This window comes from Corapipo altera, unplaced genomic scaffold (assembly GCF_003945725.1).
Source record: "Corapipo altera isolate COAL_440 unplaced genomic scaffold, ASM394572v1 61411, whole genome shotgun sequence".
NCBI classification, from domain to species: domain Eukaryota; kingdom Metazoa; phylum Chordata; class Aves; order Passeriformes; family Pipridae; genus Corapipo; species Corapipo altera.
In genome coordinates, this window is record NW_020884875.1 from 22,699,891 (window position 1) to 22,714,548 (window position 14,658).

The following is a 14,658-nucleotide window of genomic DNA, read 5'->3' on the forward strand; positions in this document are numbered from 1 at the left end:
TCAGTCCTGGGAAAATCACAAAGAAGGTCATCTTGGAAGTAGTTTCTGAGCACTAATGGAGAACATGACCAGAAACAATAATGAATTTACCAAGGGTGAATTGTTCCTGAGCAACTTGATTGTCTTATGTGATAAAATGATTGTGTCTGTGGACAAGAGGAGAGCTTGGGTGTGATTGACCTTAACTTTAGCTAATATTTGACACTGTCTTGCTGTATCCTTTTATTGAAGTTAGGATGTTATAGCTAGATAGGTGGACAGCAACATGTTTAAAGAAACTATTTGGATGTTTGGATTGAGAGAGCTGTAGTTAATGGTTTGTAATAGTCTGTAGTCTGGTGGTAAGTGGGGTACCGTAAGATCCATTCTGGACCTTTCTTGCTTAAAATTTTTATCAGTGACCTGGAAGAGGGAACAGTGGGTGTGATCATCAAGTTTGCAGATGACAGCAAACTGGGGAGAAGTGAATGTGCTTGAAGGTGCTGTTGCCATCTGGGGGGGGCCTTGGTAGAACTGGGACAATGGGAACCTTAGGCAGGACAAATGATGAGTCTTCCCCTGTGAAGGCAGAGCCCTGCAGCCAAACAGGGAAAACCTCTGGGCAGTGGCAGGTAGCACGCTGCATCGGGGCTAGCAATGAGAGGTATGAGTGGGGCATGGCCCCGAGAACTCTACTCAGTACTCTAGATACCACACCTCTTTTTGGGTAGTGTTTTTGGTACATGTGCAGTACTGAAAGACATCGGTAAACTGACTGAAGGTGGGACAGTGGATCTGGAGACTTTACCTTGCAAGGAGAGGTGGTGGGATAGGCTGACTCACCCAGGAGAAGGAATGGCTCTGGGGCTGGGGCCACCCAGCAGCATCTCCAGCACGAACGGGAGGGGTTGGAGGAGATGCATTCGTTCTTTACATCTTTGTGTGTTGGAGTGGTGAAAGGCAACACAAGCTGAAAGAGGAAAACTTGAGGCTAGAGTAAGCCTTTTTCCCAGGAGGACAGCCCAGGAGTGGGGCAGGGTCCCGTGGAGGTTTGACCATCTACATCCTTAGATTTCAACCCTTGACTTTATAAAGCCCTGAGCAGCCTGGTTGCCCCCTGCCAGGTGAACCTGCTTTAGGCAGGGACTGTGACTTGAGACTTCCTGCAGTCTCTGCCAACCTGCATGTGTCCATAGGTCTGATGCCCCAAGCTTATGCTTCTACCCCCCCCTATTTTTTTTTCCTTATAGGAATGTTAGGCAAGTGATTATACACCTTTGCTAGCAGACAGTTAGATGAAGTCATCTAACAAGACTACTGCAAGTATTGAGAAGCAGACTGAAATTACTGTCTGCAAGAGGGAAATGTTATATTTGACCTCTAGGAAGTAACAATATGTTGTCTTATCACTTTAATCAATATTTTGTACTATAGTAATTTGTAAGAACACACAAAGATATTTTTATAATTAATCACTGGTTTTACATATACTCTTCCTGTAAATATTTTCTTGAAAATTTAAGTTTCAGTTTGAATTAGTTTCTCCCTCTGTTCTTGATATTCCTCAATTCTTGATATTTCTATTACATATTGGGTGCCAGATTGGCTCTTAACAGGATGCTTATAAACAGAAAATATGGTAATTTTCATATCTACAGAGGTCAAATATGACATTATCACACTACACAATATTAAGTTCCAGTTGATGTTCTTATATATATACCTCAACATAACATGTCCCTATTGGTGTTGTCAAGTGATTGTAAAAAGTGGTTATAGATAAAACTCATTTGAATTAAGAAGTGAAAGCTCCTCTAAAAGTCAGTTCTGCCTCTCAGCCTTGAGTTCAGGATTTGAATCAGCATCTTTTTTTACATATTTTTTAGCAGTAAATACTCTGTTTAACAGTGTTATAGGTGATGTTTTATACAGGCACTATCCATGTTAGTCTCCTCTATTTGAAAGAATAAAATAAATCCTTATCAATATTAGCTACCTCAACATTGTCTTTAAAATGTATTAGATTTTGTAAAGTAAATGTAAAGTGCATTAGATGACAGAAAGGGTAGATCTAAATAACAGACTGCCCCTTTGGAAAAGTGGCCCCCTGTTCAGAGAGTGAACTGTTACTAGCCCATTTTTTTTCAGTCCTTAAACCATTTTCTGTGCAGAGAAGTACCACTTCTCACTTTCAAAGACTGGTTGTTTTTCAAACCCATTATAATCTGAATTCAGGTATAAAATTCAACTTCTTAAAAATTGAGAGAAAGAAAAAGCTATGGGTAGTTTGTCCTTTTAAGGAGCATTTCTTTAAACATTTGCCATATTAGCCAAAATCAGAGTGAGGTTAACAGGAAGACACCTGATAAGGTGGTTAAAATTATGACAATAGTGTTTTATTGTTTGTCTTTTCTATATGTACCTTCATACAAATAAGATTCAGTGTACAGAAGGTTAATGTAGGGCTTTTCTTTCTGCCTTAAAGTAGCTCTTGAGAACTTCTTGAGCTGCTTTTATGCTTCCCAGGGCTTATATCAGCCTTCTATATCTCCCAAAAGTGCAGAACTGGAGAAACTGTCAATCAGCCAGCTTATGCAAGTATGTGTCTCCCTATCTAAGAATCAGTTAGACTTTGGAGTTATTTTGTCCTTTGGGTGAAGCTGTTGTTTAATATTAAGAAAAATGTATTTTTTACCAAACTCAAGTCACAAAAAAGCTTTGTATGTAGATAAAAGAAGTCAGACTGTCAGATTTTAAGTGGAGGTGACTAAAAGATAGTGGAATTGCTTACTGGTTGGTATTTGATTGTTTTTAATTTCTAGTTAGCACAGTTCATTTTAAAGTTTCTAAAGTCTGAAGGTGGGAACTTTGAAAGAAACAGCCATCTCTGTCAAGAGGAGCCTGGGATTTTTATGCCATGAGAGTTTTATTGAAATGGGAGCTTGAAAAATTACTCTCTTCTGTCATAATGTATTATGGGGAAAAAACCCCATGAAAACAAAGCTACTGTCTTTGAAAGTGACTTCTGAAGGGTTTGAAGCTACAGGTAGAAAACCTTAGTGTTAATTCTTAGTGAGTCTGTAATGTGCATAACTGTGCTGCCTCATGCCTTGTTTTTGTTATGCTTTTCATGTTTGAAGTTCTTTTGAATTCACCTTTTCTTGTACTGTGTCTCGTACTGTGTCTTCTATAAATAGACTTTTTCTTTCTCATATAACTGAATTATTTGATGTTTTGACCTGTTGTGTTTTAAATAGCACTTTTTAAATACGCTTTAAAAGATGGAATTCTAAACAGTCTGTATGTGCTATTGAAATGGACTTTAATTTGAAAACCCAGATTATGAGAATTTGTGTTAGGTAAATTTTCAGTCTGCATGTTTAGGTAATGAACCTTTTTGGCTACTGTATCAACAGAAAGGCAATGTAATCAATTCCATGTGATGTTAAAAATAAAGATACTCAAAAATTGAGTGTAAAACATTATAGGTTATATCATGATTGAAAATATGACGTTGACAAAAAACTCAACCTGCCCTGGCAATGTGTGCTCACAGCCCAGAAAGTCAATCATATCCTAGGCTGCATCAAAAGCAGTGAGGCCAGCAGGTTGAGGGAGGTGATTCTACCCCTCTACTGTGCTATGGTAAGACCCCATCTGGAGTGCTGCATCCAACTCTGGGGTCCCCAGCATAAGAGGATATGGAACAGTTGGAGCAAGTCCAGAGAAGGGCTACAACATCAGTAAGGGGACTGGAGCACCTCCTCTATGTAGACAGGGTGGGAAAGTTGGGCTGTTCAGCCTGGAGAAGATTGGATGGAGATCTCACAGCAACCTTCCAGTATCTGAAAGGGGCCTACAGGGAAGCCAGAGAGGGACTCTTCATCAGGAACTCTACTGATAGGACAAAGGGTAATGGGTACAAACTGAAAGAGGGGAAAGTTAGGTTAGGTATTAGGAAGAAATTCTTTACTTTGAGGGTGGTGAGACACTGGAACAGGAAGTTGCCCAGGGAGGTTGTGGCTGCCCCATGTGTGGCTGTGTTCAGAGCCAGGCTGGACAGGGCTTTGAGCAACCTGGTCTAGTGAAAGGTGTCCCTTGCCCATGTCAGGGGTGATTGGGATTAGGTGAACTTTTAAGCCTTCCAACCCTAACAGTTCTGTGATTCAGTCTTAGATTTCTGATTTCAGTATTCAGCACAGCTTTTGTATGTCAATATGTGATATTTCAGTACCTAAGCTATTTTATAACCAGTTGTTCCCTATCCCTGTTTTCATGTTTTGGTTTTTCAGTAATGCTTCCAGAAAACTCAAGGTTTCAAAATACATTCAAAAGGTTGAATTGATTTGTTTCTTAGTTGAAAGCAAAATCTGAAGTTATATATGTCACAAATGAGGTGAAGTACTGAAAGATACTTTTTTTTTATTTTTGCATTCTGCCATTAGATGACTTCTTAAGTTGTATTTATGGCCAGATTGTTTCTTACCTATTCTTTTGTTGTACTCTGCAATGAATGATGGGTACTCTTCAAAAATTTAATGTGTTGATAGTGAACTATCTCCTATAATTCTGAAATCTTCCATTATTCAAGGAAAAATTAAGTCTTTCTACTAGCCTTTGAGATTGACTGATGGCTCATTAGTTGGATACATCAGATATATAGCTTGAGACTTATCAAGAAACAAACAGTTTTCCTATGTCATTCACTTGTGAATTTTGCTGTTTCCTCACATCCATGTTACTATTGCTAGCAGGACGTAATTCTTGTCCAAGTTCAAAGAATTCTATTGTAGTACATTCTGATACTTCTAAATATGTATAAGCCATTTTTTATGTTTAAAGAGAAACAATTAATTATTTACTTTTCAGTTAAAAAAACATTTTGATAACTTCGATATGTGAAGTATCATAGCTGAAAGGGAAAAATGTACATTTTTTATCTCTTTAACTAAGTCTATATGTAAATGGAAAACTAATATACTCTTGGCAGTAGATTAGGGATGCTATTGTACTATGGAGTTTTTATTTTAAATTATTGACGAATCCTGAAATATTTGCCTTACTGAGAACAATTGATTTCATCTGTGAGTAGTGTAATACCAAAGCAGGTCTAAGGCTGTTGCCACCTTCTCAAACTCTGTTCTAGATATTGCTGTAATATTTATATTTCCATTCTTACCTCAAAACAGTCTGTGGAGAATAGTCATATGAAGCTTCTTAAGGATTGATATACTCTTCTGAGGGAACTCTAGCAAGGTTTATGTAGAGATTGAGGTCTTGCTTGATTAAGTTGCCTTGCTGCTATATTTCTCGTATACACTTTCACAGTTTGCTAACTAACTTATACAGTAAGGCTTATGATAAAAAGCAAACGCTTGCTTGCATTGTTTTCAGAGCACTTCCAGAAGTTTTCTTGTATGGTATTTCTTTTCCTGAAGAAACTATTCCTGGCACTGAATTAGCAGTGCAAAACCAGAGCAAGATTTAAGCAGTCTCAAAAATGAATCTATATCTATGTTTCTTAGTTGATCTGCACATCATTGTGAATTTTTTGGAGAGCTTAAAACAGTAAAGCTGGTTTGTTTTTTTTTTTTAAGGAATTTCAACTTAAAAAACAAAGTTTTATCAGTTCAGTAGTTAAATTGGGTACTATTATTTTGCAAAGATTTGATTCAGGATTCTCCTTCCACATCCAGCAATAGAGTTAAGGAAAACTTCTTAAAGAACAGATGGCCAACTAAAATTTGAAATACACCTTTTTTTTCTGGTATTTCACGTTTTTCATACATGCACATATACAGATATTTATGTATTTGCTTAGACCACAGTAAATGTGTTCATGTATGTGCACGCCATATGTCTGTATCCATAGATGACATGCATAGTAGATTTTAACTGTTTCTTATACGTTATCTTCAATGCATTTAAAATACTTTCTTTGCAGAATTTGAAAACTGATTTAGCAGAGGCAAGAGAACAAATAAAAGAGTTATGCAGTATATGCGGTAACTTGTCATCTCAGGTAGCTGTGAAACAGGAAGAACTCTTCCAAAAGAATTGTGATGTGATCAAAGCTAAGTAAGTATTTCATAATTTCATTACCTTCAAGTCTGAATCTTCTCGAAAAGGGTACTGTTCCACTTACAAAGCAGTATCTTGCATTAGAAATATTTTTGTGCAACAGTGTATTTTAATATCATTCTGTTCCACAGGATGTAAGGCTTTTGAGAGACTACCAGTTTATGTAGACTAACTCTGATATATTTTGACACTTGGTCTATTTTACCAGTTTTTGAGTAGGTATAGACTTGTACACTTCTGTAATTGGCGTTGGGTCAGAGAACTACCAATCTCTACTGAAAGTAACAAACTAACAATATGATTGGTGACATCAATATTAATTAGAGAGGCTAAATGCCCTGAACTTGGAAAAGCTTTAAACCTAAGTTTAACTTTCTAATGAGAGTCAAATCTGACAAGTCAGCAAAAATCTACATAGGCCTGTGCTAAATGTTTAAAGCGCAGTGAGTTAAGCTTTATTTTAAATCTCACACACTATTTCTTTACACTGAATCTGTAAGATTAGTGCTGTGTTATTTGAGTCTTGGAAAAGAAATGAAGGGCAGAATGAATTATATGAATTGACTAGACTACTGAATTCCTCAGAATGAAGGTAATGGCACAAGACAATCAGTTACTTTAGGTGGATTGTCAAGAAATTGTCCATTTTTCACTTCTTAGTTTCACAGGCATACACAGTACTTCGCTTCTATGTTAGACAAATAATATTCCCTTAAATATTCCTTCAAACTGTGGTTATACCTGAAGAGCTGCAGATGGGATGTAGAAATCATTGGTATGGATACTTCTCTTTGCTTTCCAGGCGGAAATAATCTTTCTACAGGGAGTCAGTATCTAAGTGTTTTTGGAAAAAAAGCCCCAAGAAATATTTTTTATGCATCTGACCTTAATTGTTACCCTAGTATTTGTTGAAATCTCTGCAAGAAAAATAATATATTGTTATTTTCATGTTTAAAAGGAATAAATACCAGTTGAGTTTCAAAAAGTCAATAAAAATAGGCAAGTTTATTGGGAAATTGTACTGATAGAGGCAGTCAATGGAATTTGTGAAATTCAGCAATGGACTAGTAGAAATTATTCTCAGTAGTATATATATGTGTGAGAGGACTAGGGACAGCAAAGAAGGCATTTTAAGGCTGGATAGTTAAGGTAAGAAAATTTACTGCTTGGTGGTTTCGATTTATGATAGTCTGAGTTGGCCAAATCATTGAACTTCAAATGTCTCAAAATGTTGTATTCTTTGCTATTCACTGGAGCTGAAAAAGACCTTATTTGCAAATGTCTCTGTTCTCCCCACTGCTCTGTCTCCTTGTGTCCTGGTTTTAGATAGGGTATAGTTAATTTCTTCTCAGTAGCTGTTATAGAGCTGTGTTTTGGACAGTGCTTATTGGAATGAGAATGGTGTGGATAACAAACTGATGCAGGTTTTTTATGCTAAGTTGTGTTTATCCTAAGTCAAGGATTTTTTTTTTCTTTTCCTTGTCCCATGCCCTGCCAGTGGGAGGGAGCACAACTGGGACAGGTGGCTGGAACTGACCAAAGGGATATTCCACACCATAGAATGTCATACCCAGTATATGAACCATGGGGGAGTTACCTGGAAGGGGGACTGACCTGGGTTCAGAAAGGGGGGCCTGACGTAAGTCAGGTGAGCAATTGCATTGTACATCACTTGTTTCTTTTTTATTATAATTATTGTTATTATTTACTATAATTATTTATTTTATTTTATTTTCAATTATTAAACTGTTCTTATCTCAACATGCAAGTTTTATTTAGATTCTCCTCCCCATTCAACCTGGGTCAGGGTTGAGAGAGTGGCTGCAAGGTGCTTGATTTCCACCAGAGCTTAAATCACGACACCCTGTCTGCTGCCTTCCTACCTTCCCCACCTTCCTCCTTTTTTAAAACAGACCAGCAACACAGTCGTAATTATTAGAAACAAACTCTGGACGAACAAAGGAAGGAAACAGGCTTTATAGTGGTTTGAACCAGGTTTTCCCCCTGAAGCTAAGAAAGTGGTAACCCCCAGGGGGTGGTGACACTTGAGATTTGAACCAATCTGCGCTCATGCGAAATATAAACATACCACAAGCAGAACGGAAGAGAAAGTTGTAGTTTGGTGGTTGAAGAAGGTAGCCATGTTGTAGGAGCCACAAGGAGAAACAGCAGCAGCAGCCCCCAGTGGGGGCTGCGGGGACCTGGAACAGCATAAAACTGGGCTAAAACTGGCCTGCAACTAGAAGCTAAATAAGTTTTCTCTACCGTGAGTGAGCAGCAGAAGCGGCGGCAGCATCCAGAGATTGTGGCTAAGAGCCAGAAAAGATAAGAACTGAACCAAACAACAAAGGCATGCAGCAAGAGAGAGGACTCCTGGAAGGAGAGCCGAGAGAGAGACAGCAGCTGAGAGACAGAGTTTTGGGGGTAAGAACTGAGCCAGACCACCCCCCGAACTCCTTGGAAACCCCTCACGTCCTAGAAGGGAGTGGTGAAGTGCGACATGCACTGCAGAGAAGAGCTAAGAAGCTCAGTCGTCTTGAGAGCTCAGCCAGGACGAAATGTGTGGGAGGTAGACCTTGGGGCCCTCCCTCGCTGCAGCTATAGAGAAGCTAGCAGCTTGGAATCAGAGCCAGAAGTTCTACAAGGGGCTTGAATCCCCTAAAGATACCAGACCGTCACGGAGACTCCTGTGCTTTGTTGATATGACCGTGGTGGAGCGACCTTTGTCTGGGGTGAACGCAGCGCACAGAAGACCCCTCGCTTGGAGACGACAGGGCCGAGGGGCTTGGATTTCCCATTCGTGTGTGCTGGCAGAGATCCAACTATCAGCTGCTGCAAGAAAAGAAGAGAGAGTCTGCTGCCTTAGAGATGTTGCTGCTTCTGAGAGTAGAAAGGATCTCTTCCTTCTTCCCTCCTGGACTTTTATTTGAAGGGGAGAAGAGATTTGATCCACTGTAAATACTTTTATGTCATGGTAGAGATAGCTAAGATTGTATATAATGTATTGTAGTATCTGTTTGTACAGTCACTGTAATATATTCCCTTTCCCCCATTCTGAGTCTCGTGTGATTGTCTGGAAAACACATCTTACACTAGATGTGGGATGGGGCTTGGGCTAGGGAATTGGATTTTGGGAATCTCAAACCATGACAGGCTTCCTTCATTTGTTGTCTTCTTTCATAGGGAGCATAGGCAGATCCAGAAAAATACAGCTTGACCTCACTGGGTTTAATTTCAAACTCCTGAATTAGTTGAGAAATGCATTCCCTGGGCATATTTTTCATGTTTGCATTCAGTACAGATTTTCTGGATCTATTTAGAGTCCCTGATAGCCTTTCCATTCTCATGTTCTCAAAGAATATAAAATCTTGCCCATTGTTTCTGAAGATTAATTTCAATGCATCTCTGTGATTTTTGTTTTAAAATTATGCTAACTGCAGGATATAGAACTTTTTGATCTGAGCAGTTGGTGGTCTGTCTCACTGACACAGAGCTCTGGTGGAACTCTGAACATCAAAACCTCTGGAGAGGTTTCCTTGACTCACTGAGACTTTAGCCTTGCTGTCACAGGTATCCAGAAAATGTTAAATTGTTTGCAAATATAGTAACCTCTATTCTAAAATGAATTAGAATTTCTTGCCCCTATATTTTTAGTGGAAGTGTGGGCCATGCCTTTGTTCCTTTGATTAGTGCATAGTCTAAATGTATCCCTGATGATTTTCCAAGTACTTCTTTTGTAGTAATATTGGGTTTTCTTCCCCCTTAGTTCACACTCTTGTCAGATTTGAGTACCAAAGCTGTCCCTACCCTTAACAATAGTAATGACTTTAAAATAGTTATTGTCAGGACAAGGTGTCAAATATTTTGAATCCTTCTGCAGTCCAGTTTCTACTGTCTTTGTGTAGCATTCTTGCCATACTGAAAGCAAAGTCTACTAAGGATATTGGAACAACCATCTTACTTAAGTGGTTGAAATAATTTAGTAATGCTTCTATTTTGACGTAAGAAAGACCTGACTTTTTTATACCATGCTGATTATTGTTGTGCAAAGAGTACAGAAATTTCTGTAAATTTCTTCATTTCCCATTGTATTCATCTTGAAGTATTGGAGACAGAGAGGTATTTTTTAATTCCTCAGTACTACCTAGTGATTTCACCGTTAAATGAATTTAAATGCTCTCAGTGTATCATAGCTTTTTGGTTATGGGAAGTGTAGGGATGATGGGGAAAAAGTAGACTTAAGGAGTGTTTCAGTTTGGGTCTTACCTGATAGAATATAGTTTTTTTCAAATACTGTTGCTGGTGGTGACTTTTTTCTTAAATTTGTGTTTGTTTAGAGTTACAGTATATTGAAACATTTTATCAATATGTGCTTATGTTTGTATACACATATCCTACTTGTATCTATGTATATACACTTTCACATATAATTTATATATTTTACGTGTAGATGTATATATTTCTATATCTCTGTTTATGTACTTATAGATGCCTATATATACTTATATATGGGTGTGTATATAGGCACTTATATTTTAGATGTAGCTCGTTACTTTTGTTGCATTCGATTTTCAATTTTTGATTGTTTCTTCTCTACATGCTCACCCAAGAGTATGATTTTTCTAGGGACACATGCCAGGCAGGTGTCTGTCTTGTAGAGTTGTTTACTAGTTCACCGCTTTGAGTAAGCATGTTAATATATATTTTGATCAGAAATTAATTTTTATCTTGTAACTTTTTTTTTATTATCATGGGCTTGATTTTATATGCTCTCTTTGAGCAAATTACTCAAAGCGAAGTAGTAACAGAATCACACAGAATCACTGAGTGGCTGAGGCTGTGGAGATTGTGTAGTTCTGCTGCCCCAGCAGGTTGTTAGACACTAGATCAGTGATTATTGGGTCAGAACCACCTTGGCGGGAGAGTGGGAGGGGGTGTGTGTGAAGGAGGAAGGGATGGGTCAAAACTCATGGAGGTGAGGTGGCGTCGTATCTCTCATGGCAGGCCCCTGGAACCCACGTGAGGAAGCCCCGGAGTAGCTGTCAGTCACAAACAGCCCAGGAAAACTACAACACACCACACCTCCTGCAGCCCCTAAGCCAGCCACAGATTGGCAGGGACAGTGAGGACACTGCCCCTCACCCTGGCCTAGAACCCCAGAGTGGATGGTGGGTCAGAGACCCCAGCTGGAGGGGCTAGCCATGGGATCCAGAGCAGAAAAAAACAAAAGCATATGTTTGCCATGTGTCATGGCCCTGTCACTTGGATGTGTGAGAGCTGATCTTCCACAAAGTCTCAGTGGTAGCTATATGATCTCTCTTTCCCTCTTTCTCCTTCTCTCTTTTTGCTCTCTCTGCTTCTCTTTCTTTGCTCCTTTTTTGATGCTTTGGGTGGCTTGGAGCTGGAGGGAATGGGTTTTGACTTAAGTGTTGTGGATTAGTATGTGGTGGATTGGAAATGTGGTGGAACATTTTGTCTAGCTTGTGTAGTGTCTTTTTTGAACCTTTGCCAGGTTCCCTTGTTTTCTCCCCTAAATTAATAAAGAAACCCGTTGGGAACAAGTCTGTGGCTTATTCTCTTGATGCTATCTCAAGGTATTAAAGAACCCTATATCTATATTTAAAAGTAAAACTCCTGACTGGGCCCATGAGCTTGCAGCTCCCAGAGTTGGAGTGTTACACAGCTGCAGCCATCTGCTCCAACAGAGGCTATCCACAACAGGGCTATCCAGTATCATTGTGTCCAATTGAGTTTGAGTATGTCCAAGAATGGATACTCTGCAACATCTCTGGGTAGTCTTTTCCAATGTGTGGCCACTTTTAAAGGATAAAACCACTTTATTGTATTTAGCTGGAATTTCATCTGATTTTTGTTTGTACTTCTTGACTCTTTTCTTTTCACTGTGCATCACTTAGAAAAGTCTGTCTGCATCTTCTTTCTAGTCTGCCATCAGGTATTTATACATCTTGATAGTATACCTCTTAACTTTCCCTTCTCCAGGCTGAGCAACCCCAGCTTTCCCAGCCCAGCAGGTGCTCCAGTACTTTCATTGTCTTTATGGTCCTCCATTGGGCTCAATCCATCATTTCCATGTCTCTCCCTTACCGGGGAGCCCAGAATCAGACAAGCATTAAGATGTACCTTAAAACTTTTGAATAGAGGGGAAGGATCACCTTCCTCCCCCTGCTGGCAGCACTGTTCTCCGTGCAGCTCAGGATGTCACTGGCCTTTGGCACAAGACCACATCACCGGCTGATAGTCAATCAAGTGTCCACCAGAATCCCCAGGACACTTTCTGATAAGTTACTTTCCAGCTTGTCAGTCCCCAGACTGTGCTTTTAAATGGGGTTATTGCTCCCCAGGACTGGTAGTTTGTACTTGTCTTTGTTGAACTTCAGGCCATTTGTCCAGCCTGTGAAGGACTCTCTCAATGGCAGTACAAACATTTGTTGAAACAATTAACACCCCCCCTTTTTGTGTCATCAGCAAAGTTGCCACTGTGCACTCTGTCCCATTGTCCAGGTCATTAATGATGTTAAAAAGTGGTGGCCCCAGTGTTAGCCCCTAGGATGCTCCACAAGTGCCTGGCCTCAAACTGGTCTTTGTGCCACTGATTGCAACTCTTTAAACCTGGTAGTTCTGCCAGGTTCAAGGGAAACTTACTGTCCACTTATACCTACCCTGTACCTCATCAGTCCGTCTATGGGCATTTTATAGGAGACAATGTCAAAAGCCTTACTGCAATCAAAACACACTGCACTCACTGCTCACCCCTTATCCACTGAGATAGTAATTTCATTGGAGAAGGCTACCAGGCCAGTTAGGCGTTATTTCCTCTTTGTGAATTCCTTATGACCACTCCCAGTGATTATCTTGTCCTTTATGTGGTTCATCACCTTCCCAGGGACTAAGGTATGGTTGATTGCTGGTATTTTCCCAGACCCTTCTTCTTGAACATAGTTCTTCCTGAAGAACCTCTGTCCATGCATGTCCATGCTTCAGTCATGTGAATTGTCCCAGCTTGTCTCTGTGATCCCAATGAGCCCTGCAGATCTTTCATTCCTCCAGAGATTTTCTGTGGGGGTGTGCTGTGTGCATTTGAACAGCAACTTCAGATGGGTACGCAGTTGTGTTTATTTCCCAGAAAGACCCTAAAGAGCCTCCCCCATGCTATCAGCACTCCCTTATTTATGTGCATATGGTGGAGATAGTCTTCCCTGAGTGTTCTGATGCTCATCACATGGTCTTTTCTGTCCATATTTACCTGTGTCCCTTGCTTGCCAGCCCAGGCCACAGCTTCCTCACTTGTTATTTCATCAATATCACTGTCCCCTACCGTTCCTAGTTTAAAGCTCCCATCATCAAATTGGCCTGTCTGTTGTCAAAGGTTGTCAAATTCTGTGTATTTATTTGTATTACACCATTGGTACTGAATAATTCCTGGTAGGATGAGCATAATTTCCTTTTTCCTCTGTAAAAATGAAATAAAAGAAGAATCCTCCATTGATTTGTAATGTAAAAATAGTACCTCATTCACTAAAGAGGACAACAAGTTAAAATATGTATCTGAATAAATAAAGTTTGATTTTTAAAATGTGTTGTAAGGGTGGTGACAGTTTCCTTACACTTGGAAATCCTTGGATTTAACATGAACAAACATGTTAATGTGTTCTGACTGTGCTGCAGTTCTTGTGTGACTGCAAGGTTTAGCTTTCCCCCTTATCCTCTCCCCTTAAGGATTTGACTCAAACCCTGATAAAAGTCAACAAAAAAATATTCCCATTGACCTTAATACACTTTGTGGGCAGAACACATAATACTGAGCATTCTTGGGTGACAGACACAGATAACTGCATTGATGTTTGCATACAAATTAAAGAGCAGCAATATAGCAGGCTGGTCTTGGCAATAGTTACTGCCAACATTTCCAGCAGTATCTGAGGATTCAGTGTTATCCCATGTTTTTCCCTTCCACAACAAAACGATCTGATAGGAGAACCGGTGCAAAATTAATATAATCTGTGTTTTAACTGCAGTGAAAAGTTGTGTTGTTTCTACTTGAACTGCTTGTTTGGAGGCCTGTTGTGCAGCTGCCAGAAAGTGCAGATATATCACTGTGTTCTTATTTCTACTGTTGTGCTTCTGAGCAGAATTAAATTAGTACATATAAGGTACATACTGCAGTTGTACTTTGGTTTTCTTAATGTCTTTGATGTACCTCTGCCCTTGTTAGCTTTGGGGAACTACTTTACATTTCATGAAGAACAGTAGGACTTACTGTTAAATCCTAGTAAGCATAGTAAGCATGTTAAGTGTCATCCTGTGTTGGTCTGTTAACAGGCTTTTTTAAACAGTGCATTTTAACAAAATTAAGTTGTCTGACTGTCCTGTTGTGGTCCACGTAATTTAAATTCTTAATGTAATTATTCAGATGTATCTTTATTGTATTATCATCCTATTAAATAGTGACAAAGGTCTTCAGAAATGTTTTTTGGAAAGTTCCCTTAAAATATTTTCTTTGTCATTCTGCTTTTTCTCTGGAAAACACAATGAAGTTGGTATTTCTGCTTACCTTTTGTACACTAATATTTGCCTGGA

At 39.3% G+C, this 14,658-nt stretch overlaps 1 protein-coding gene across 19 annotated transcripts in view; it reads left to right on the plus strand.

Annotated features, from left to right (window-relative positions):
• CNTLN (centlein) overlaps positions 1 to 14,658 on the plus strand; it is a 265,942-nt gene that overhangs the window by 114,211 nt on the left and 137,073 nt on the right. For 18 of the 19 annotated variants that reach the window (XM_027634384.1, XM_027634379.1, XM_027634378.1 and 15 more), the window contains one exon: positions 5,924 to 6,057. The exons of the other annotated variant lie outside the window; for it this stretch is intronic. In XM_027634384.1, coding sequence (XP_027490185.1) covers positions 5,924 to 6,057 — 134 coding nt within the window. The remainder of the gene's footprint in view (positions 1 to 5,923; positions 6,058 to 14,658) is intronic. 19 annotated transcript variants of the gene reach the window in all.